General features: G+C 45.4%; 1 protein-coding gene across 2 annotated transcripts; it reads right to left on the bottom strand.

Moving 5' to 3' along the window:
• LOC111152095 (makorin ring finger protein 1) lies at positions 1-25,307 on the bottom strand. 2 transcript variants are annotated; one of them, XM_022510400.1, is made up of 8 exons: positions 25,028-25,307; positions 13,808-13,936; positions 6,733-6,959; positions 6,103-6,329; positions 3,630-3,844; positions 2,738-2,848; positions 2,038-2,176; positions 1-1,698 (listed from the first exon to the last, which is right to left on the bottom strand). In XM_022510400.1, exons 1-8 carry the CDS (start codon positions 25,210-25,212, stop codon positions 1,486-1,488), a joined length of 1,446 nt encoding a protein of 481 aa, XP_022366108.1. In that variant the 5' UTR covers positions 25,213-25,307; the 3' UTR covers positions 1-1,485. The 2 variants fall into 2 exon arrangements, with proteins under 2 accessions (XP_022366108.1, XP_022366109.1); XM_022510401.1 differs by lacking the exon at positions 25,028-25,307 and adding an exon at positions 24,734-24,800.

The following is a 25,307-nucleotide window of genomic DNA, read 5'->3' as shown; positions in this document are numbered from 1 at the left end:
TTTTTTTATTGTTTTATTTGGGAAAAGTGCTTCTTACAAAAGGGCAGCTGCAAAATACAGAGACCTCTGCAACAATTACTTATTTTTTCTTTGAGTGAAAAGAAATGGGTAGGATCCAAGGACTCAAAAGCAGTAGATGGGACAAATGAGGAGGATCTCCAAGTTGTTTTATGAACAAGAGACAAAACTCAAACGCTAAAATTTCCAATCAAGAAATTCTTCTAACAACTTAGCATTTAGCTCAGCTTGTGGATTACCACTCCCTCCCCACTTGAGTGGAAAAGTATGACTGAACTCCTGCCAACCCCTGACCCGCCACAAGAAACACCTTAGAATTTAAGTTCTGAATCACTGTCTACCTGCAAAGCTCAGGGATGTGAGGAGGCAGATACCCACAAAAACGAACACAAAAACCTGACAACGAAACCTCAAACGAGGACAAACTTTGTCCAAAAAGTGCCTGGGCTAGAAAGGCTGGGAAACCCTAAAACATTAAATACAACCGTGTGTCCAAGCCCTGGTTTGTGTTAACGTATGGGACCACCGGACAGCTGAAACTCTGCGGCTATGCCCACTGCTCTATGTGAAGACAGAGCTCTAGCACTGCTCTACTGACAGCTACCGACATACTGCTCTGTCCCTTACAATCTACGTGCCATACGAGGCTGAAACCACAAAACCCATCGTTTACCCACTAAGGCTAAGAACACAACATCTACAGGGACAAGCAGCTTTCGCACGCTCTCACCCACCCACACCAAGTCTATCCGCCCTCGGGAGTCCGCTTCCGGCTCGGCTTTTCGTTGACGCCACTGCATCTGCCGTGTGCCCCTTCACAATTCTATCACACGCGACAGTAAAAATCTCAACACATTCGCACCTGGTTCTGGTTACCCAGTGGTAGTAGGACGTGTGTGCAATTCAACAAGAGACCAAAACCACAGAACAAGTGCACAGGTGGGGGGTCACGGGGGAGGGGACGGAGATAAACTTGGATGCGCAGACTTCACCAGAAACCGGGAGGAGCCACCTGTTAGTCTGCGGCCAACTACGGGCTACAGCGCAGATCCATCACCCATCACTTGTGTTCTCGGAGCCCAGAGCAGGGCCACTTCTACTCCTTCTGAACCTGGGGTCCACCGAGTGAGTGTGGCGAGTCCATCAACTCTACCTTAGAACACAGTGACTGGTGGGAAACCGATGACCCCATAGACCTACGCTAACTGTCTGACAGTCAAATTCATGTTACAAAAAAAAACTAGCTTTAAGATTTATTTTTGTAACTTTTTTTTTTTTGAACAGAGAACACAACACACTCCTTGGGGAAAGGTGAGGGATTGAAAAGACAGGCCCTGGGTAAGGAGGATCACAACAGCACCTGGAGTTTAGAGGCCCGCCTAGGAGAGAAACTCGGGCACTGCCACACCACCGGGGACAGCCACTGCCTGAGGCCCAGCAGACCAGTTCACCCGCCACGCCAAGCTGCTATAGATCCAAGTCATAAAAATCTTCCAGCTCATCATGAAACAAGTCCCACTCGTCTTCAGAGTCTGTCAGGTCGTCGTCCCCACCTGCAGCCAAAAGCATAAGCAACATCTCGCCCAGCTCAAAGGTGACAACCTCCTCTTCTTCGTTGTCAAAAGGATTGCTGCTCTCTCTTTCCTCAATGAGCTCCCAGAAGTGGTTCCTTCGTTGGGCCTGTAAAAAACAAGGCCATGATAGGGATGGCACTGTCGAGCAGTATCTTCTAGTCTGTTGTTTCTAAGGCAAAACGTCCAGCACACCAGAGGGCATGACGAACCAGACTTCTTATTTAGGGTTTCGAACTTACCAATTCCTCCCCTCTGGTTGAGGCAAACCACGAGCTCTAGCTTTCCCTCGCCTATCCCTCCCGGTTTCCTGGGGTGGCCGGTCTCCTTTCATCCGCCAGTCTCACTCCCAGACCTGAGTGTTAATCTCCTTCCCCTACCCCAATCTGTGCAGGGCTCAACTGATCGCGTGCTATTTCCCCTCCTTTAAAAAAACAGTGAGAGTTACCCGGTATCTGCTTGATGTTCCCACTTTCTGTCTCTGTGGCTCCTCTCTACGGCCATCAGGGTACGCATGCTTGTAAAAACAGTTCCCTCCAAATGGGCAGCTCCCACGTCCTTCATCAAAATACCTGCACGCCTTGTTGCTGGAAAGGAAAATATCGTAACCCTTATTCACAGTGGACTTCAGGTCTGTATTTGACTATCATCCGGTCTTTCTTTAAACAGGGAAGGATAGAACCAGCACCTGTTTCCAGCCCTCCCCAAGGTGTGTTCTCAAATACGTGTGCACTAATGCATGAAGCACCGACTACAGAAACAGACACTCTGGTCAGGTCCTTGCTGTTTTTAACAGCTCCAGTAACGCAGATCCAGTAGAGATAGAGAATCTCCTAGGAGGCCCACACATGAGCACATGAGACAACTGTAACATGGACGGAGGAGGTGGTAGCAGCCCACTCATGGGGCATCAGCTAGCAGTACAGACTTCATTATAACACAGCCCCTTGGCACGCACCCCAAGGACTGTGTTATAGCCAGGTACATCCCCAGCGAGGTGTTATCAGGGGTGACAAAAGGAAACCGCACTGGAAGTCAAAGAAAGGGTAGGAAGGAGGTAGGAGTTGTGTAATGCAGCACTGTTCTTTTCAAAGTGAACCCAAGCTATGTTGGGATCTTAGCTTGAGAAAAGGCTGCAGTGCTCATACCTCATTGCTTCCTTGTATTTCTGAATGAGTTTCTGCTTCTCTTCTTTCTCCTCCACCCAGTACTCACTTGGAATGACAAAGTTAGATGTGATCCGGCATTCTGGGCAGGACCTGGGAAACAATGAACAGGCTGCAATGCATATCCCCCTTCACGGGCCCGCTCCTCTGCAAGGACACACCCTGGTGTGTCCCCTCCATTCCTTAAAGATTTAACTGAAAGCCAAGTGGGGATTTCCTGAAAGGGCTCCACATACTGTCACACAACTGCCATCTCTTGTGAGGGAAGACAAGTCCTCGATAAATTCAACTCAATGGCTAGCCAGTTCACTCAAAAAAGTAACTTTGTTAAAAAAACAAAACAAAAAACAAAAACAAAAAAACCAACAAAAAAAAACAGAAAACAAAAGAAGACATTTCACACGGACTCCTTTTTCTTTCGTTTAAATAAATTTATTTCTTGCAACTTTGCTCTGTTTCGATTATGTAGTTTTTGTTCAGTTATGAGAACAATCTTTAAAGGATGGTGGATTATTGGCTAGCTTAATGGATGGAATAGGAAAGTGGAAAATGTAAAATGTCAGGAAACATACATTCAGAGCTATTTAGTTTGTTCACGGAGCCTAAACTGGCTAATCCATTAAACACAATCTCCTCAGAAAAAGCACGAAGATTCTACTAACTGATACATAGGGTTTCCTCATTCAAATAAGAAGTAGATATACCAACTAACCTAGAAGCTAGCTGAAATACAAAGAAATCCCCATTAGAATACCCCAGTTTCAAGAGAAAACGCATGCATTTAAATGCGGTCCATCTGGTTGAAAGTTGGCACAAGATACTAAATTCTTCCCCAAAATAGAAAGCACAAACGGAGATTGGGGAGGAATCTCACTTTATGATCTTGCTCTCAAATTGCTTAGCACTCCTCCACTTGCGGATACACTTGAGACAGTAAGTGTGGTTGCAGTTGGAGAGAATCCCAAAGCGGCGCTCGCTGGGGTTGGCTTTCTCATAGACCACCTCCATACAGATGCCACACACCATGTCCTTACTGCGCTGGACAGCAAATGAGAGCTCCATGTCCTTCTCATGGGCCTCAATGCAAGACTAGAAAAAATGGAGAGATAAGTGTAATCAAGTCACTGAATAATAATGAAAGACTTCAAGCTGACCGTTCACAAGCCAACTGAAAAGATGTTCCCAGTTTGACACCAAAAGCAGCTTTGTTCATACTTGAATACAGGTGGACAGCCATTCTAGACCTTTAACATCACTGGAGTCAAATTGTAAGAACTTCAGAACAGGGGCGGGGGGGGGGGGACGACACACCCAATCTCCACTACCTTCCATGTTAGTTTTTCATACTTAAGTTTTTCGATCTTCTGGGTTCGAGATGGAAAATGTAATTAAAATTAAACTAAGGTCTTAGTTTGCAATGTGTCATAAAGAAAGGGTGAAGGAAACTAACATTTATTAGGTGACAACTGGGGCTGGACAGTTAATTTTCACATTAAAAAAGAGCTTTAAGATTACTGTGTGATTCATTCATTTTTAAAGAAAAAATTACACAGTCTTGGCAGGTGCACAGTCACACAAGCATCACACCACTCTCAGTATTACAATGTGTGCACCACCCTAAGAAAGACCCCATACCCCCAGCCAGTCACTCACTTCTCTAAAATCAACCCCTTCCACCACAGTCACTCATCTGTGGCTATGCTTACTCAGGGAACCTCACCACGTGTCCTTCTGTGGCTGGCTCTGTTCACATAGCACAGTTTCAAAGTCACCTGTAGTGTAGAAGGCATCAGCACGGTTTCTTTTTACTGCCGAGTAATATCCCATCACATGGACACACAATTTATGTATCCAATCATCAAGTGATGGACATTTTGGTTGTTTCCATTATGGGGCTTAATTAAGAGTTATGTGGGCACTTTGTTCACCCAGAAGAACGTGTAACCCTTCAACTCAGGGTTGTGGGTCCTAGCCCCGTGTTGGCTACAGAGAAATTTCTTAAATAAACTGAAGAGTCAGGGATGCTTGGGGGCTCAGTCTGTTGAACACCCAACTCCTGATTTAGGCTCAGGTTATGGTCTAAGGGTTGTTGAGAGGGAGGCACCGCGTGGACTCTGCACTTACTAGGGGGTCTGCTTAAGATCCTTTCTCCCTTCCCCTCCTCCCTCAAATAAACCTTAAAGAAAGAGCAGTGACTAACTGGCTCAAGACAGTGAAGCATGTAGCTCTTGACCTCATGGTCATGGGTTTATGCCCCATACTGAGGATGGAGTCTACTTAAAAAAAAAAGTAATTATGCTACTGGGATGCCTGGGTGGCTCAGTGGGTTAAAGACTCTGCCTTTCGGGGCGCCTGGGTGGCTCAGTGGGTTGAGCCACTGCCTTCGGCTCAGGTCATGATCTCAGGGTCCTGGGATCGAGTCCCACATCGGGCTCTCTGCTCAGCAAGAAGCCTGCTTCCCTCTCTCTCTCTCTCTGCCTGCCTCTCCGTCTACTTGTGATCTATCTCTGTAAAAAAAAAAAAAAAAATCTTAAAAAAAAAAAAAAAAAAAGACTCTGCCTTTAAAAAAAAAAAAAAAAAAGACTCTGCCTTTGGCTCAGGTCATGATCCCAAGAACCCCCCATCAAGCTCTCTGCTCAGCGGGTAGTCTGCTTCTCCCTCTCCATGCCCCCTGCTCCTCTTCTCACTCAAGCTCTCTCAAATGAATACATTTAAAAAAAAACAACAACAACAAAAAAAAACAACTTAAATCCTTAGTATGAAATCCTCATAAAATGGTATAGTCAGTGTCCAGAAAGTCTGGCACTGCTCAAAATGTTAGGCACTGTGTTACCAGATGACCCAGCAACTTAAGAGAACTTGAAACATGCCCACATATGCATGCTCTTAGCCTTACAATAGCCAATGAGTGAAACAACCCCAAAGTCCTTCAACTGAAGGATGGAAGGACGAAATGTGGTATAGCTATACAGTGAATTATTATTCAGGCAGAAAAAGGAACGCAGTACTAGTACACACTACCATGCTAAGTCTTGAAAACATTATGCTCATGTTTGAGCCAGTCACAAAAGGCCACACAGGATTCCACTCATAGGCGATGTCCAGAACAGGCCAAGCCAGGGACAAGAGACGATTAGCGATTAGCTATTACCAGGAGTGGGAGGAAGGGCAGAATGGAGAGTGACGGAGCCAAGGAACCTGAGGTTTCTTTCAGGGAGACGGGTTCTATCATCACTCGAGAACCCTGGGAAAGGCTGCCCAAGTCTGTTACTGTGTTAAACACCCACGAGATGTGCATCTTGGAGAAGTCTCACATGGACTAACAGGGCACTGCCCCGAGGACTTACTTTGATATGCTGTGACCTCTGGGCAGCGTCCATCGGATGCAGGACCTGCAGTCCACACATGTCACAGGAGTCTCCGTGGAGGTACACACAGTTCTCCCCGTAGCGGCACTCACCCACCGCAGCGTAGGGGCAAAGCTGCTTCTTGGTTTCTGCTGCCGTCTGCTCCTTCCCCGATTCCTCCTTGCTCACTGAGCCCTGAGGGGGAGCTTCGGTGCAGGAAGGGGCAGCTGAAAACGGTTAAGAGGGTAGTAAAGGTCCAAATAGGTAAGGCAGATATGTGAACTGAAGTTAACTGAACCTAACTGAACAGGAAGAAGTGAGTAGTACTTCAATTAAACTCCTAGTCTACTGAACTATAACTCTCTCACTCTTTAACTGATTTTCTAATGCTGAAATTTCAAAGATTTAGCTTGTTTAAAAAGAAAAAATAAAAAACAAACAAAACACACACACACACGACAAAACAATACCATTTCTTGCACGACTGCACTGATTGAAGAGGCTTCAGTTTTTCAACACACTCTAAATTCACTATCACTGGGGTTCCAAAAGTTCCCTTCACTCCACTGGGTAAGTCTTGGGTAATCCAATTTAGTGCCCTAAGTTGTTTCTAGTCTTCAAGATACTCACTCCGGCCACAGTAGGGCTGCCCAGGAACAAACTCAATGGCATTCACCCAGTCTTCTGAACCTGCTCCTACAGTTGCAAAGTTTGAATTTCTTGACTCGGCTTCGCCCATATTCATTTCAACAATTGGTCCAACTCCTGATGAGAGACTTGAAGCAGCAACGGATGATTTTGAAGTTAGATCTGCCGCCGTCACTTCTTCCTGTTTCAATGGTTTGCTATGTTCATACCTTAAAAAAAAAATTGAAAAGGTCAGCAGTCACTGCCTGGCCAGCAGCCCCACATGAATTAATTATGTATTCCCTGACCCTCTCTCCTTGAGTTTTCAAAATACTGTGCCTATGATCACCTGGGAAAATTGTTAAAAGACAAGTCTCAATTTCTAAGTCTGGGGCAGAGCCCGTGATTCTGCATGTCTAACAAGACCCCACAGGATGGTACTACTGCTGGCCCAAGGACAACTCTTAAGTAGCAAGGTCATAGACCAGGGGTCAAAGTTTAGAGCCTCTGGCGAGGTTTGCACACCCCAGCAGCAGACCACCTATCACCCTTCCAATTCTACTGGAATCCTAGTCTCACGGTTGCCATGGCAACTCTGCTAGAGAGACTGTCCACCCAAGCATTAATTGAAGAAAGGTGGACTCTCAATCTCGTAGAAAATGTAAAACATTTTACCACATTACAATGTTCACATTAAGCAGGACGCAGGATTTACAATATAGAGTATATACACAGTATATACTCTTTTTCTATATACAATATACAGTATATACTGTTTCCCTATATACATTCATTGACCTAATTATTTTACTCCAATTTTTACCCTATACATTCCCTCATTCCTTTTTGTCTGTCCAATTATTAAACCATATCTCAAAACTTGGGAAAAAATGATTCCCTTCAAGTACCAACTTCCTGGGGAGCCTGGATGGCTCAGCCACTGAAGCATCTGCCTTCAGCTTAGGTCATGATCCCAGGGTTGTGGGATAGAGCCCCATATCCCTTCTCCCTCTGGTGCTCCCCCTGCTTATGTTTCTGCTCATGTGCTCTCTCGCTGTTTGTCAAATAAAATCTTTTGAGGAAAAAAAAAACCAAAAAACAAACTTTCTGCCCAATGAAGTCCCCGCAATTCAGACATTCATTCACACACAATAATGAGAGAACACAGTTACATCTGAGCTCAAACGGATTTATAGTACTCGAATCTAGCAGGTCTTGCAATTAATTACTGGGCCACCCTAACCATGGGCCAACCGTTACCAAAACAAAAAAAAAGTCTTGGGGCTCCTGGGTGGCTCAGTGGGTTAAGCCTCTGCCTTCAGCTCAGGTCATGATCTCAGGGTCCTGGGATCGAGCGCCACATCGGGCTCTCTGCTCAGCAGGGAGCCTGCTTCCTCCTCTCTCTCTCTCTGCCTACCTGCAATCTCTGTCAAATAAATAAATAAAATCTTAAAAAAAAAAAAGTCAAGTTAAGTGGTGCTGTAGGTCTAATGTGACTCCACTGCTCTGTATGATGGCAGCCAATGGCCACATCTAAATATGGATACTTCGGGGCACCTGGGTGCCTCAGTGGGTTAGGCCTCTGCCTTCGGCTCCGGTCATGATCTCAGGGTGCTGGGATCGAGCCCCACATCGGGCTCTCTGCTTGGCTGGGAGCCTGCCTCCCCCCTCCCCCAACCTGCCTCTGCTTATGAGCTCTCTCTCCTTGTCAAGTAAATAAATAAAATCTTTAATAAATAAATAAATACTGATCCTTAAATAGAAAACCCAGTTGGTCCTAGCACTAGCCATATTTTCTTCAATGTTCCACACACACAGGGAGCTCATAGTTACCATATTAGACAGAGGAATAGACAGCCATTTCTTTGTAGATTTTATTTGAGAGATAATAATGTATGAGGAGAGGCAGGAGGGAGAAGCGGTTTCCCAGGAGCCTGAAATCCCGACCCCAGATGAAGACAGACGATTAACAGACTGAGCCACACAAGCACCCGGAACAGTTCAGGGTTGTGGTTTGTTTTTTTTTTTTTTGTTTTTTTTTTTTGTTTTTTTTTTTTTTGAGCAACACCTGATAATGAACACCGACCACACCATATAAGTGTATCACATGGGGCACCCTGTTGGCTCAGTCAGAGGACATGATCTTGGGTGTCCTGATACAGTCCTGCCTCTGGCTCAGCCTGGGTGCGGAAGACTGCTTAGTAGTAGTCTTGCTCATGCACGCTCTCTCAATCCATTTTGAGAGAGCTCTCAAAATATATCTTTGAAATGGATAAAATAAGGTCCTTGTATACAAATGATTATCTATTTTGAAAATTAACTTTTAAAATCATATCAATCTATTTAGGCAAAGTTAGTCCCTTAATGCAGAACTGGTTTTTTTTTTTTTAAGACTTTAATTATTTGACAGGGGGAGAGTGCACGCCAAGCATGCAGAGCAGCAGGCAGAGGGAGGGGGAAGTAGGCTCCCCAACAAGCAAGGAGACTAATGTGGGGCTTGATCCCAGCATCCTGGGGTGATGACCTGAGCCGAAGGCAAACACTTAACTGTCTGAGCCACTCAGGTACCCCAGGATCAGAACCCTATGAATGTTCTGAAGATTTGTGCTTAAGTACTAGGAAAAATACTCATAAGAAAAACATTAATAAAGGAAATCCAAGATGCATTTTGAAAAGTGCTTACTAGGGGCACCTGGGTGGCTCACTCAGTATCTGCCTTATCTTAGGTCATGTTCCCAGGGACCAACCCCACACATCATGCTCTCCACTCAGCAGTCGGTTTCTCCCTCTCCCCTCAAGTTCTGCCCACTTGTGCACTCGCATGCCTTCTCCCTGAGCCAAATAATAAAACAAAAAAAAAGGTGCTTTCTAAAAGAATATAGTTCAGTGAAGCAAGGACCTGAATTAAGAACAGGATCAATGCAGTCTATAACCCTCAGGCCAAACCCAGAGAGAAAACTGGTTTTTGATACTGAGCAAGCCAGTCAGGCATCCCAATCTTTACTATTTTTTTAAAAACAGGCATTTACACAGGCAACTAGAACTGTATTTTCAGGAGACAATTCAGGAAATAACCAGACTTGTATTCTTGGTTTTGATTAATTTTAAATGGTTGGAAAAAAGACTGTTGTATGCCACGTGAGATGCCAATTTCAGGGTCCCCATAGAGCTTCCTGGGAACACACCACATCCATTAACTACGCATCACCCATGGCTGCTATCAAACTACAGTGGACAACCTGGCCTCCACAGCCAAAATACATTTATTACCTGGCCCTGCACAAACGAACTGCCAGGTCCTACTTCAGACTCTCTCAACTCCTGGATTTGGAGTCCAGGATAATGTACTTATAATGCTTATTAATACCTTAAGATTATCCCAGGTCAGTGATCCTTTTTATCGAAGTGTTAAGTGTTGAGACAGCACTGAAACTAACATTGGGCTTTTCTTTCACAACTTCGCAAATACTTTATCATTAAGAGTATTGATTTCTATGTAAGAAGTTTTATCAATTTTTCCTCCAGTGTTAAGCAAGAGAGGACACATGATGCTTCTTCTCTGGTTGGCTACTTCCCAGCCCCAATCATTCCAAGGTCTGGGATCAGTCTTTATTTTAACTTACAGCTTGGTTTCTCCCCTCAGGTCATCGTGTTGGGGTATCTGGGATCTCCTGGGAATCATCACTCAATGGGGAGTCTGTTTCTCTGCTCTGCCCCTACCCTGCTTATATGCTCTTTCAAAGAAATAAATCTTAAACTTTCACTAATGGGAGACATTGGGTCCAGAGGGAAAGGGCCCTCCAAAGAATACAATATCTTCCATAGCAATGGTTGTCAACCAAGGCAATACTTCCTCTCATCTCCACAAGTATTGAGTATTCAGTAGCGAGTGTTTTTCTGGCTTCAAGTAGGTGGGGGCAATGTTACAGGTCACAGGACCAGCAGTGCACACAGCAGTTCTGAGTAATGGAGGCATGTCACCATCATGAAGTACGGATGCAGTAGTGTGTGTGTGAACTGCTAACATTAGTGTATCTTTCATTATGAGCTAATCCCTCTATGAGGAGTTCATCTCTGGACACTGGCCCGTTTGTATACAAAGAGCCCTGCACAGGTCAGAGTGCAGGGTAGGTGTGAGGGCTTCCTGCACATCAGCCCCACACTATTACCAAGCTTCCTTTCAGGCAGACTTAATGCATACATAGGCTTTCCTAATTCCTTTCACTTCGCCCTGGGAGCTCTAAACCAAGCTCAAAAGGGGAACACTTGCCCAAGAGGGGGCTGGGTCTTTCTTAGAAAACTAAAAAGAAGCTGTTCATTAGGTGACTTGAAACTGCCGGTGAGAGCGTCACCGTAGCAGGGCACCCACCTCACTCCCTGGCCTTCAACTTCATCTCCCACAAGGAAGTCCACTGAGTACAGGGTTACAGTGAGGATAGGCTTCCATACTTACTCAAGGAGAGTATGAAATGCTACATAGGGCTGGCAAAGTTACCTGAAAAAAAAGCTGATTAACACACACAGCCTTGGCCTCAGCTTGGGTTTCTTCAATTTCACCTCATTTCATTCTTTCTATATGGTCCAATTAGATCGAGTCCCTCCTCTGAAGCGAGCAGCTGATGTTAACCAGCCATACCTTCCCTACTCCTACCATAGAGCACTCTCTCCACCTCTCTCTGCCGGACATCCTCGAGTCTCACTTCCACTCCTGACGTTTATTTCCTCTCTCCCTGGACAGAGTTTACAGATTCTCAGCAAACTGTCTAGGCGAAGAACCCAGCTACCCTACCATTACGTTGGCCCAGAAAACCAACGGACACTGTCCTGCTACAAAAAAATCACTTCCTTAAATGTATTTTCATATATTTATATATATATGTATGATGGAGTTCTACCAACTCAGGCCCTTTCATATGGTGATAAAGATAAGACCTAGGTTTGTGGTGGGGTTGGGGGGGGGCATTTCCACCCCTTTCTGGTAATATTGCCATGAAAAAATTAGCAGAGAGCAAAGTAACATATACTCAGACAGGGGTTCCATTTCTGAGTTCTCACAGTCACATAAAGTGTTTTTCTCTATCCTTACGAGATTTCCTAGTAAAATGAATGTGGGGTGACTGAACATTTGTATCACCCATCATTAATTTCTTAGCCTTTTCAATTCTAAGCATCTGAACACAACAGCTGACATATTTTCTGACCATAGAATGGTGAAACTGGCTGACAGTGTCTTACCCAATGTCTTACCTAATATGATGGTTTAAAGTGTGTCCACAAGTCTTTAGTAATCCTCCCTTCAAAAGCTGGGGCCCACTCTCTCCCCCCTTGAATATGGGCTGGACTTGGTGACTTGCTTGTACTAATGAGCAGACTGGAAGTAAGTGTGGGACTTTGGAGACTAGGTCGTAAAAGGCACTGTGGATGTGTCCTTGATCTCTCTCTCCAATCACTTGCTCTGGGGAAGGATAGCGACCAAGTAAAATACTGATGCATCCCTAGGGAGAGGACCAACTGGTAAAAACTTAAGGTTTCCTTAATAGTGTGTGAGCCACCTTAAAAGTGATCCTCCAAGCTCCTGGGAGAGGACAGACGAGAGCCCTGCCTGAAATCCTCATGCAACCTCTGAAATCTCAGAACTAGAAGAACCCAGCTAAGCCACACCAATTTCAGACTCCCAGAAACTGGGAGATGTTGTTTATTTCTAAGCTACTAAATCTCGGGGTAAATTTGTTCAACATCAATAGGTAACTACTTTGGGGGAAGACTTTAGAAGTGCCTACGTGGCTCAGTCACTTGAGCCTAGGGCTCAAGGTCATGATCCCAGAGTTCCCGGATCAAGGCCCAGGCCAGGCTTCCTGCTCAGCAGGGAGTCTGCTTCTCTATCTGGGGCTCTCCTGTTCTCTCCCAGATAAAATATTCACACACACACACAGACACACAGACACACACACACACACAGACACACACAGACACAGACACACACACACACACACACACACGGGGCGGGTGGGGGGGGAGGCTAACAGAACAAGCAGGAGCAGCAGCAGAGCAAGGAGAGAAAGCAGGCTCCCCAACCAGCAGGCAGCCCGAGCCAGGGCTCCACCCCAGGACCCTGGGATCATGACCTGAGCCCAAGGCAGATGCCCACACCCAACCGACTGAGCCATCCAGGCACCCCAATTAACAGGAAACTAAAACACATCTTTGACTTGGAAATAAAGAAAAGCTCCACCTGATTTCTAAGCAAGAGCCACAACTGCCACATTGCTGATTTTAACAGGATTATGGTACCAATTCATTGAATAATGATAGAGATTACAGAATGAATCCCTCTTGGTTCTTTAACATTCTGATGATTACTAGGCACATTCTTTAAGTATTTTCCCTAAATCCAAGCTTACACCTAGTCTTGCAAGCTCAAAAGGTTCAGCAAAGCTGACATGCAGTGACAAGCTCTTGTAACTAGCAACCTAATACTATTCCCCAAATGCCTACGATCCCATTTTCTCTCCATTTAGTTCACTATTAATAAAGATCTGAAACTATGGTCAAATATGCACATCATTCATAGTCTTGGGGGGGGAAAAGGTCATATACAAACATTCTTTCTCCACACCTATCCCTAGGTTTGCAGAAGAGGATTATCAGGAATTAAACTTCGGACTGCACTACAAAAATTTTTTTTAGTGTATTAATTACATGCCCTCCAAGTTGAGATTTTCCAAGTTGAGATTTACCAGTGTACTAACACTGCTAAGGAGTAATTTTCAAAGCATTTACCTTAAAATTTACGAAGCTGTGAGAATTATTTTATTCCCCCTCCCTTTTTTAATGATTTTATTTATTTGACAGAGATCACAAGTGGGCAGAGGCGGGGGTGGAGGGTGGGGAGGGAAGCAGGCTCCCCACCAAGCAGAGAGCCCGATGCGGGGCTCGATCCCAGGACCCTGGGATCATGACCCAAGCTGAAGGGAGAGGCTTTAACCCACTGAGCCACCCAGGCGCCTCTTTACTCTCCCCTTTTCCCAACCTCTCCCACTCCACCTCTGAACAAAACTTATCTGTGAACAATTCTTACCTGCAGCGGTCTCCATAAATACAATATCCTCGCTGAAAATACTTGCACACTACACCGTAAGGACTGTCGGAGAGGTCATGTGAGTAGCGACAGTTATCTCCTTCCTTACAAACCCCATGCATGAAATACCTGTTGAGAGAAAAAACCACAAAGTTTGATTTAAAAGGGACTATACAGCCAGTCCTGACTCTGTGACTGGGGCACCTGGGTGGCTTAGTGGGTTAAGCATCTGCCTCAGGCTCGGGTCATGATATGTGCATCTCTAATAAATTAAAAAAAAAAAAAAAGTTATTTACACAGGTTCAATTTTGGGTGCTTCACAAGCCACTGTTAAGAGAATTTTGCAGTCAAATGCTCTGCCCCTGAGCTATACCCCCAAGAGAATTTTGTAAGTAAGCCACAGACTAGGAGGAAATATTTGCATATCACTTATCTAATAAAAGACCCCCCATCTTGCCTATAAAGAACTCTCACCAATCAGTAATACAAAAACAAACAGTCCGGAACACTGGCTGGCTGAGTCGGTAGAGCACACAACTCCATCTTGGGACTGTTAAGTTCAAGACCCACACTGGGGGCAGAGATTACTTTAAAAAGAAAATTGAATTAGGGCACATGGGTGGCTCCATCATTACCCATGTACTTTTTCACTCAGGTCATGATCCCAGAGTCCCAGGATCAAGCCCGTTGGGCTCCCTGTTCAGCAGGAGCCTGCTTCTCCCTCTCCCACTCCCTCAGCTTGTGTTCCCTCTTGCTGTCTCTGTAAAATCAATTTTAAAGATTTTATTTATTTGAAAGAGAGAGAGATCCCAAGTAGACAGAGAGGCAGGCAGAGAAGAGAGAGGTGGAAGCAGGCTCCCTGCTGAGCAGAGAGCCCTGACATGCATCTCAACCTTAGGACCCTGGGATCATGACCTGAGCTGAAGGCAGAGGCTTTTACCCACTGAGCCACAGAGGCGCCCCTGTAAAATTAAAAAGAAAAAAAAAAAATCATGACCAATGTACTCCCCACAGTTAACACACTAGTATCCTAGTGCTGTATAGTAATACACCCAATATATCCTGTTCTACACAACATGTGGAATGAACACAAAACCAAGACGGCCTGGTAAGATTATCCATTAATGGTACCACAAGAAGGTCTCCCGTACGCATGTGCACCAATTTACATTTCAACTGGTGTCATCATTAATCTGCTCTTAATACTTTTAAGATTTATTTATTTTGGGGAACCCAATGCAGGGCTCAATCCCAGGACCCTGGGATCATGACCCTGCAGTTAAGTCTGACAATAATTCTCATTTTACAGTCCTAGGAAAGTAGCATCTTGTTTTTCATAGACTTTTGCCATAATGGCAGCTCTCTCTGTAGAAAGATCAAGAAGCAAGAAACAATCTAAACGAGAATGGGTCAGACTACCTTTTTCACTACTTCCAAGAAACCAGTTTAGGGGCGCCTGGGTGGCTCAGTGTTAAGCAGCTGCCTTCAGCTCAGGTCACAGTCCTAGGTTCAAGCACGGCCTCAGGCTCCCTGCTCAGCAGGGGGACTGTTTCTCCCTCTCCCTCTGCTGCTCCCCTGCTTTGTGTGCTTCTTCTGTCAAATTTTATAAAATCTTTTTAAAACACCATTTTAATTTTGTTTTTTAAAAGATTTGACAGACACAGCAAGAGAGGGAACACAAGCACGGGTAGAGGGAGAAGCAAGCTTTCTGCTGAGCAGGGAGCCCGATACGGGGCTTGATCACAGTCACAAGGCAAGTGAGCCACCCAGGCACCCCTTTAATTCTTTAGAAGCCACCATGAGAGGGGTACCCGAGTGGCTCAGCTAGTTAAGCAACTCCTGATCTCAACTTAGGTCTCTTCATCTCAGGGTTTCTAGTTCAAGCCCCGCACCCAGGACTCCAAACTGGGCATGGAGCCTACTTAAGAAAAAATCATGTAAAATCTGCATGTGAAAACAGAGGCAAAGAGAATCATTATGTTCTTTGGCTAACAGACTACTACTGCTCCTCAGCCTTCAAGGAGGACATGCATACCTAATGAGTAGTTTCCTAAACACCAATTATCAGAGTATGCCCTTGTAGGACTTAGGGAACCTTGATTAGCAGCATCAGCACCATGGGCTCAGTGGGTTAAGCCTCTGCCTTTCGCTAAGGTCATGATCTCAGGGTCCTGGGATCAACCCACCCTCACCGACCCCCACCCTCCCCCAATGGGCTCTCAGGAGGGACTCTTGCTTCCTCCACTCCTTGCAGGCTGCTCTACCTACTTGTGAGTCAAATTAATAAAATATTAAAAAAAAAAAAAAAGAAGTTAGGGACCATCTCATATCTACTAAATCAGAAAGTGGGGATTGGGTGAGGAATGAGTAGAACAAGCGGCAATCTCCATTTCTCTAGGTGCAAGTGATATGGGCCATTATTTTTTATAGATAACCCCGGTCATCAAGAACTACCACCACCACCACTAATCTCGATCTACCCATCCACCAACTTCTGTCAGGTTTCCTCCCCACCCCCCCACCCAATGATTTTATTTCAAGTAAGCTCTACACCCACTGTGGGACTTGAACCTACAGAGACCAAGAATCACATGCTCTACTGAGCCAGCCAAGGTTCCCCAGGGAGGGTTTTTTCCCATTCTTTTTTTATTAATTCTTTGGTCCTCTATTCATCTTTTTCTCTTGAGTAAGAGAAAATGATTTTTGACAGGCCACAACTCCCCTAACTGGCATCTATGTACAGCTGGTCGAGTAAGGTTAAGTACCTGTTTCCTAGGTGTCAATGTGGCTGGCCTTATAGGACACCTCACTGTATCCCAGATGGTCAGTCATCCAGAGCTGGTGGACAGAGTTAACGGTATGTATATTCCACTTGTCCACTGATTCGAGTATGCAGAGAAACAGCCATATTTACCTAAGAAACCTTGAAGGCAGCTGCCCAAATCTAAATGTAAAGGTTCTACTGGAAGAATTTCTGCAAGGGAAACTTCATGTTTCCCCACATACCTCACATGCAAAGATGTAACATTGGTGGAAACAGTTAAAAATAACCAAGATCCTGAAATGCCCTGGGTAAAGTAGTCAGTTAACAAAATGGAAAAATATACTAAGAAACCAAATTGTAACTATAGTTGACCTAATTTCAACTGCTACTACGTTTACCATACTCTAACGCAGCTATGAACAAAATTTTACTCAACCACAGGGCAACTCTGAGTTAGTAACAGTTGTTCATCAGGACACCTGGGTGCTCAGTGGGTTAAGCCTCTGCCTTCGGCTCAGGTCTTATCTCAAGAGTCCTGGGACTGAGCCCCACATTGGGCTCTCTGCTCAGTGGGGAGTCTGCTTCCCCCCCACCCCCTGCCTGCCTTTCCACCTGCTTGTAATCTGTCAAATAAATAAAATCTTTTTTTTTTTTTAAGATTTTATTTATCTGACAGAGATCACAAGTAGGCAGAGAGGCAGGCAGAGAGAGGAGGAAGCAGGCTTCCCGCTAAGGAGAGAGCCCGATGCGGGGCTCGATCCCAGGCCCCTGGGATCAGGACCTGAGCCGAAGGCAGAGGCTTTAACCCACTGAGCCACCTAGGCGCCCCAATAAATAAAATCTCTTAAAAAATGTTGTTTGTCAATAGAGAATTTGGGGGGTGCCTGGGTGGCTCAGGTCATAATCTGTCGTGGTCCTGGGATCACACCCAGCATCAGGCTCCCCACTCAATGGGGGGTCTGCTTGTCCCTTTCCCTCTAATCGTCCTAATGCTTATGATGTAAGCATTTAAAAAAAAAAAAAGCTAATTTTTGACCACATAAATGAAGACATCAACACAAGACACCCCCAACAACTAAATAAGCGAATGATTAATTGCACTGTCATCACCACTATAGTATCATCTTGCTTCCAAGTACACAGGAAGTATCAAAGGCCAACTGGGTGGCTCAGAGAGCTCATGTTATTTTCCTTCAGCTCAGGTCATGATCCCTGAGAGCCAGGATACAGCCCCCCCCCTCCAGCCTCCTGCACGATGGGGAGTTTGCTTCACCCTCTGCCCCTCACTCTCTTCTGTGCTCTCACACTCCCGTAAATAAACATGAAAAATACTTTAAAGAAAGAAAGTATTCAGTTGGTAATAGTTATCCTTTTGGAAACAGGACCAGGGCTTGAACATAGTTTATACTGTCTCATTCCCAGTGGGAACTTTTGCTTTTTAAACACACAACAAAGGTGTCTATACCATCAATGTTTCTTTGTGACCAATTTGAAGTCAGATACATATCCTGATTCAGTTTTAAGGCTTCGTAATGTATCTAGAGATTACAAGCTGGGAAGGTAGCACCTAAAACTTCAAGCAGAACTGTTTCACATTTGTTCTGAAATCTCACTCTGTCCAACTTTCATTCAGTTGCTGCACTTGGGTTTGATGCTCTTTGCTACGTCAGCTTCCGTCTTCCACCAACCACTCACTGCCTGACAGCTGCTGACCTTAACCTCAGTTCCTTAACCAGTTGCTTCAAGGAGCTCCATTCCCTAATATAGCTGCTCCTTAATTCACTTCCTTAGTCAACACCTCCACTAACACCTACACCAGCATTTACTTGTTGAAAACCCATGATGGTTAAAAACTTCTGGAGAATCCAAAATGATAGTGAAAACTGGAGCTAAGAGATTGTGCAGTTTACATGGACAGTGGCGCGTGGACCATTAGCACTTTCCAGTCAAGAGCACTAGAGAACATATATATGACCAAGAGTGAAGAGAACAAGGACAAGGGGGGGCGGGAGGGAGAAGAGATGGGGCTGGACAGCTAAGAACAGATGCTGTGCGGGCTTGTAAGTCAAGTTGTCTTTAAGCAGTAAGGAATCACTGTAAGATTCTAAAACGAGGAAGCCATCAGAATTAGGTTAGTACACTGAACTGTCGTCCACATGACCAGTCCCAGCCAACTGCTAGATTTCCATCTATGAACTTCAGCTGATGCCAAGTTTCAAGAGCCAGAAGGGAAAGCAGCTACCAGAAAGTCAATACAATCAGGCTGCACTAGTAGTAGACTGTTTGAACTATTGGAGTGGGTACAAAAGCTCAGAATTGGGGACTTTTATTATTTAAGTCATCTCTACACCCAACATGGAGCTTGAACTCTCACTTAAGATCAAGAAGAGTTGCATGCTCTAAGCCAGCCAGGCCTCCTCTATCAGAACTTAAGACTAAATTCTAGCTTTGTCACTTCCTAGCTACGAGACCTTCAGGTGATTTCTGCAATCTTTTAGATTTAAGAATTTAAGTCAGTAACTGCACAGTCTTTGTGCTGTGCACATTCATTCAAATCTGTCCTTCCACATCTTTCCTCTGCCCTGCCACACTGCATTTGTTCAGTACAAGAGGTGCACATGGGGGCACCTGGATGGCTCAGTGGGTTAAGGCTCTGCCTTCGGCTCAGGTCATGATCTCAGGATTCCTGGGATCGAGCCCAGCACCAGGCTCTCTGCTCAGTGGGGAGCCTGCTTCCCCCCCCCTCCGCTCTGCTGCTCCACCTACTAGTGATCTAATAAATAAAAATCCTAAAAGAAAAAGGAGAGATTCACATGAACAAATCACCTAAGAAAGATTAAGGCAAGACACCTAGATGTCATGCCACAAGATTTTATAAATAACTGGAGTAACAGAGCCAGAATACAAACAACGTTTTTGGGCACTATCCCTGACGAAGTACATATATGTAAGAGAGCTGTATCATGTAACTGGTTCTATGTGAAAACTGAGAAGAACTACCCAGCTATGAAATGCATTCCTGAGGTCCAAGACTGGCAACACTGAGTTCAAGCAGACACAAAATCACAGAAACACTAGAATACAAGCCCTGATTAGTTACTGCCAAAAAATAAGCATTGTTTCACATGGTTGTTTATGTATGGTCTGTGTTTTCTGTTTATTTTTCTTGCCTTTTATGCCTCAGTGATATGAACGCTATTGGTATATCCAGAATTGAGTACAATCCATACAGTAAAATCCCTCCTTGCCAACCCATCTTTAAGAGATTACGACATGGGCGCCTGGGTGGCTCAGTTAGCTGGGCAACTGCCTTCTGCTCAGGTCATGATCCCGAGTACCAGGATCAAGTCCCACATCGGGCTCCCAGCTCCATGGGGAGTCTGCTTCTCCCTCTTACCTTCTCTCCTCTCATGCTCTCACTGTCTCTTAAATAAGTAAAATCTTAAAAAAAAATTACAATATTTAAGTTTTTTTTCCCCTTAAGATTTTACTTATTTGACAGAAAGAGGTAACACAAGCAGGGGGGAGGAGAGGGAGAAGCAGGCTCCCCACCAAGCAGGGAGCATGACCCTTGAGAGATCATGACCCAAGCCAAAGCCAAGGCACCTAACAACCGAGCCACCCAGGTACCCTACAACACTAAGTTTTAACAGAAAGTGGATTATTAAAAAAGGCAAGCCTCTCCCAAGAATTTCACAGCCAAAGGAAACAAATCAAAATTAAGTGCTTTTGTTTTTTAATGCCACCAGCAAACCACCATCCAAATCTTGATGCCATTGCCTAGACTGACGCATCCTTTGGTGAAAGGGCGATGCGACTTTTTTTTAAGATTTTATTTATTGATTGATAGAGATTACAAGCAGAGAGAGAGAGAGAGAGAGAGGAAGGGAAGCAGGCTCCCAGTGGGGCAGAGAGCCCCATGTGGGGCTTGATCCCAGGACCCTGGGAACATGACCTAAGCCAAAGGCAGAGGCTTTAACACAGAGTCACCCAGGCACCCCCATGTGACTTTTTATTTTTTTTAAGTTTTTTTTTTTTTTTTTTGTTTTTTTTTAAAGATTTTATTTATTTATTTGACAGACAGAGACCACAAGTAGGCAGAGAGGCAGGCAGAGAGAGAGGAGGAAGCAGGCTCCCCGCTGAGCAGAGAGCCCTACGTGGGGCTCGATCCCAGGACCCTGGGATCATGACCCGAGCCGAAGGCAGAGGCTTTAACCCACTGAGCCACCCAGGCGCCCCCCATGTGACTTTTTAATAAAAAATTTATTTTATAGAGAGGGACAGGGGCAGGAGGGAGAGATCACCTCAAGGCAACTCCCCACTGAGCTTGGAGCTAGGTACTAGAGTTAGGTATGGGACTCCATCCCTCCACCGGTTATCATGACCTGAGCGAAATCCAGAGTTGGTAACCCTGGTGCCCTTCTCTGGGGCCCTGTGATTTCTGAGATTCCTTCCACCTTGAATCTGATTTCCGGGCAGCCTGGGTGTTCAGTGGGTTAAGCATCTGCCTTGGCTCAGGGCACCATCTCAGCGGGGGGCATCCTGCTTCTCCCTCTGACCCTCCCTCCTGCTCCTGCTCTCACTTGATGCCCTCTCCCAAATGAGTAAAAAAAAAAAATCTTTTGACTCCAGACATTGTCCAGTAATGAAGACCAATATAATCAACTGGAATCTCCTACTGCTGTACCTCCTGGAAAACTAAGCATGTTTGCCAAACTGTATTACAAAGCACCCCAATAGTAGCTTTTAAGGGTACAACGAAGCAAAAAATACCCCTCAAGTACCTCTAGGCATCATGACAACCTGCCTGGGCATTTACTGGAAATTACAGAATGCTAACTAATTTGGCATTTACCACTTCACTGGCTATGGCATTTTTTACTTTGCTTCGGAATTTTCTCATGAGTTCACCTACCACTCTTTATACTAGACTGCTAATTCCTGGTGGCTGAGGACCAAGGTTTACCCCCCACCCTTTTTATCTCCTATTAATACCTATACAAATTAATACTCACGTATTTGTTTTACTGTAGAAGACACCTAGGTGTCAGGGCAAATCTAATACCAGCAGCAAATTCAGTTTTATAATGGCCTTTTTCAGTGCCACCCCTTCAAAAAAAAAAAAAAATCACCTGTGTAGTTTCCAAGTAATAAACTTCACTATGGGTATGTCACAGCGATTGGGAGTAATTTCCTTTATTTTTTCAACTATACTGAATACACCTGAAAAAACTGAGGGGCGCCTGGGTGGCTCAGTCCCTAAGTCTGGTCATGCTCCCAGCAGCCAGCCAGCCAACCAGCTCCCTGCTCAGGAGGAAGCCTGCTTCTCCCTCCCCCAATCCCAGTGCTTCTGTTCCCTCTCTGTGTCTCTGTCAAATAAAAAAAATCTTTAAGAACAAAAATATTGAAATGAAAAACGCTTGTTCTTGGGTGTCATTTCATTATTTCACCTGTTCATCCACCACTGTAGAACTCTCATAAAGCAGTGCCTTTAATCCAAAGTTACAGCTTGCCAAGTGTTTTTTTGTTTTTTTTTTAATTTGTTAGGGAGAGGAGAGAGAGAGCACAGGCAGGCAGAGTGGTAGGCAGAGGCAGAGGGAGAAGCAGGCTCCCTGCTGAGCAAGGAGCCCGATGTGGGACTCGATCCCAGGACGCTGGGATCATGACCTGAGCTGAAGGCAGCCACTCAACCAACTGAGCCACCCAGGCATCCTGCCAAGTGTTATTTTAACCCCACACTCTCAAAGAAGCTAAAAGCAATAGCGTAGTTTGGAATATCCCTCCAATTAAAAAACATGAAAAATAGCCTGGTGGGGGCAGCATAATACAGCTCCTTAGAAAAGGTATACGTAGTTACTCTGTTTTTAAGCAGCTGACAAGACACAGAGAGACAATTCTGAGAAATATAAAGAAAATAAAAACCAATGAGAAAGTATGGATTGAGCAATTAAAAAAATCTGTCATCCAAACAACTTCTGAGAGCATTATGCCCTAAGTCTAAGAAAATAGCCTTAAACCACTAAACAGAAAGCAGAAACACAAAATACATCCCTACCTTGAATTCTCCTGAGGGATATTTTGCTATCAAACACAATGAAAATACTGATAATGGGTTTTTGCATTCCCTCCAACATCCAAGACCATCATCCCTCGTTGAAGGCGCTAATGCTTACTTAATAACTGAATGAGGTAGTCCCCAAGACAGATACACTAAGTCCTTTGCAAGGACAAAGCGCATATTAGAGTGGGTAATTTCAGGTGTGGGCTTACCACCAACTTAAGCATTTACTAAGTACAGATAAAAAACAAAACAGGGCCCCTGCTCTCAGAAAGCTCAAGTTCTACAATAAAAGATACCGTATTTGGTATTCCACGCCTCAAAGGAAATTTTTAAATAGATCATGTTGGGGGGTGCCTGGGTGGCTCAGTTGTCAAGCATCTTCCTTTGACTCAGGTCATGATCCCAGAATCCTGGGATCCAGCCCTGCCATCAGGCTCCCTTCTCAGCAGGAGGCCTGCTTCTCCCTCTCCCACTCCCCCTGCTTGTGTTCCCTCTCGTCTGTCAAATAGTCTTTAAAAAAAAAAAACAAACAAAAACAAAAACAAAAAAAACCACATATGTTGGTACCTAAAACTGAAAACATCATCTAATATTAAAATCTAAGACATACAAAGTACTTTTAAAAAATTAACTTTTTCACAAAAGCTAGACAGATTTAAAAAAAAAAAGCTAGTACATCTAAGCCTGTATTAGATTACTGCGCTATGAAAATTTCTTTAAATACATAAACCTACTGGTTCATGGGCGAAAAATTCCCACCATTCCAGTAAAAATCTACAATCCTGCATTTACTCGAAGATGCTAAAGGCAACCAAAGAAGAATGCTTAGTCTGGTAAGCTATTTTGAATTCTGATTATATACTGCTAAAAAAAACTAGAAACAGTAACATGGGAAAAGAAAGTAAAGTGACAATGAATTCTGTGCACTGCTGTGAAGTTAGGTTCAAGTTACAGCTGCAAGATATAAATGGGTAAGTATGGTTAATGCCAGGTTATGATGGGTGTTCAAGGCTAGACTATATCGAGAGTGGAAAGGATAGGTTAAAAATCAAGGCTTTGTATGGCGTTCTTGAAAGCACTCAGATGTTCAAGGAACCTTATTTTCAGCACACAAAGGCAGATATTTAGGGACTCGTCTAACTGGTTTCATGGACAGCAATTTTGAAAATCCTTAAGATACTGCACAATTCATTTCATTCTTAGGATCTACAAATCACTGATGAGATTTGTAGATACCTAAAATGTAGATGTAGATTTTAGATACCTAAAATAAGCTTTTATCCTTCATCCCGCTACTAAAAGTAACCTTAATTAAGATTATTCATGCCTTACAAGTATTTCCTGAACAAAATACTGTATAAACACTGTTAATGACAGGAATTCTGTATACTACGAATTCTTATGTGTTGCATGGAAAATTCACCCCCCCTCCATGAATGAAAACCGGGGGTTCCAGTTGCATTTTCTTCAACTGGTAGAAAAAGAAAAGCTTCCAGTCGCTTATGATCACTTCGAAAAGAATCCAAGTATAACATCCAATTCAATGCACTCATCCTGTTATGTACGGCTTGATCATTTTTACACGCGTACACGCGTACCTATAACCGCCATCCACTGAATTTTTCAAATACTTGCATCTGACATACCAAACCCAAACAAAACCGCTCTCCCCGGGTAAAGCAGCTCTTTGATTCCCTCTTCAGAAAAAGGAAAGGTGCATGTGTTTCAGAGAGAGTGTTTTCTCCACGGGGGAACGGCAGCTCCTAAAATTTAGGGCGGAGAAGACGACCCCTAACTAGACACTCGGTTCTAGGACAAAAAGCTCAGAACCGCCAACCTCGATAAACATACAAAGAAAAAATAACAAAAGCTACGGGTGGGGGGCGGGGGCGGAGAGACGCGCGCAGTCGTTACTAACGGATGACACCGCGCCAAGGCCCAAGGCCACCTCGCCCGCGCTGGCGGCCCCGGTCCCCGGCCCCGCAGGGCTGCGGGAGACTGGCTGCACGCTACTACACGCAGCCCCCTCCCCGCACCCGCGGAGCTGCAGCAGGGACTGCGGGATCGGGCAACAATGAAAAGGAGGGAGGAGTCGGCCCACCTTTCCCTCTGCGCTGCACTCCGCTCCGCGGGTGCGGGGAGGCCGGCGGGCCGTGCGGCGGCGGAGAGGCGCGCGCTCGAGCCCGCGGCGGCCGGCGGGGGTTGACGCAGGGCGGACAGAGCGGGCGCGGCAGGCGCGGCAGGCGCGGCGGCCGGGGGGGGGGGGGGGGGGGGGGGGGGCGGCCAAACGCCGCCCTCCTCCTCCTCCCCGCTCCGCCCGCCCGCCCCTTCCTCTGCGCCCTCTCCGCAGCCTGGGCCCCTCCCCGCGCCGGCGCCGGGCCGCGCAGCGTCTCACCTGCAGGTGACCTGTTTAGTCCAGCCGCCGCCGCTGCCGTCGCTGCCGCCTCCCCCTCCCCCCGCCCCCGAGGACGGGGAGGTGACTGTGGGGATAGGGGTGGGGGAGGCCGCTGCCACCGCCGCCGCTGCCGCTCCTGCTCCTGATGTTGTGGCTGTTGTTCCGGGAGCTGCAGCCTCCGCCATTACTGTTTATCCCACACAGCAATGGCCCCGGAACTTCCGGGATCACATAGTTCCGGTCCGGCTGCGGGAGAGGGTGGCGAGGCGAGGGGAGGGGA

The sequence above is a fragment of the Enhydra lutris genome, unplaced genomic scaffold (assembly GCF_002288905.1).
Source record: "Enhydra lutris kenyoni isolate GAN:26980312 unplaced genomic scaffold, ASM228890v2 scaffoldscaffold27, whole genome shotgun sequence".
Taxonomy (NCBI): domain Eukaryota; kingdom Metazoa; phylum Chordata; class Mammalia; order Carnivora; family Mustelidae; genus Enhydra; species Enhydra lutris.
The sequence above is the reverse complement of the archived record's forward strand: the minus strand, read 5'-3'. Positions and strand labels throughout refer to the sequence as shown.

What these genes read in the sequence shown, in the direction of transcription:
- LOC111152095 (XM_022510400.1), bottom strand. Translation starts at nt 25,212, where the DNA reads ATGGCGGAGGCTGCAGCTCCCGGAACAACAGCCACAACATCAGGAGCA. An exon ending in TTTGAGAGCAAGATCATAAA is followed by an intron (nt 2,849 to 3,629) that starts GTGAGATTCCTC and finishes ATTGTTTCCCAG; the next exon opens with GTCCTGCCCAGAATGCCGGA. An exon ending in AAATACAAGGAAGCAATGAG is followed by an intron (nt 2,177 to 2,737) that starts GTATGAGCACTG and finishes TTTCCTTTCCAG; the next exon opens with CAACAAGGCGTGCAGGTATT.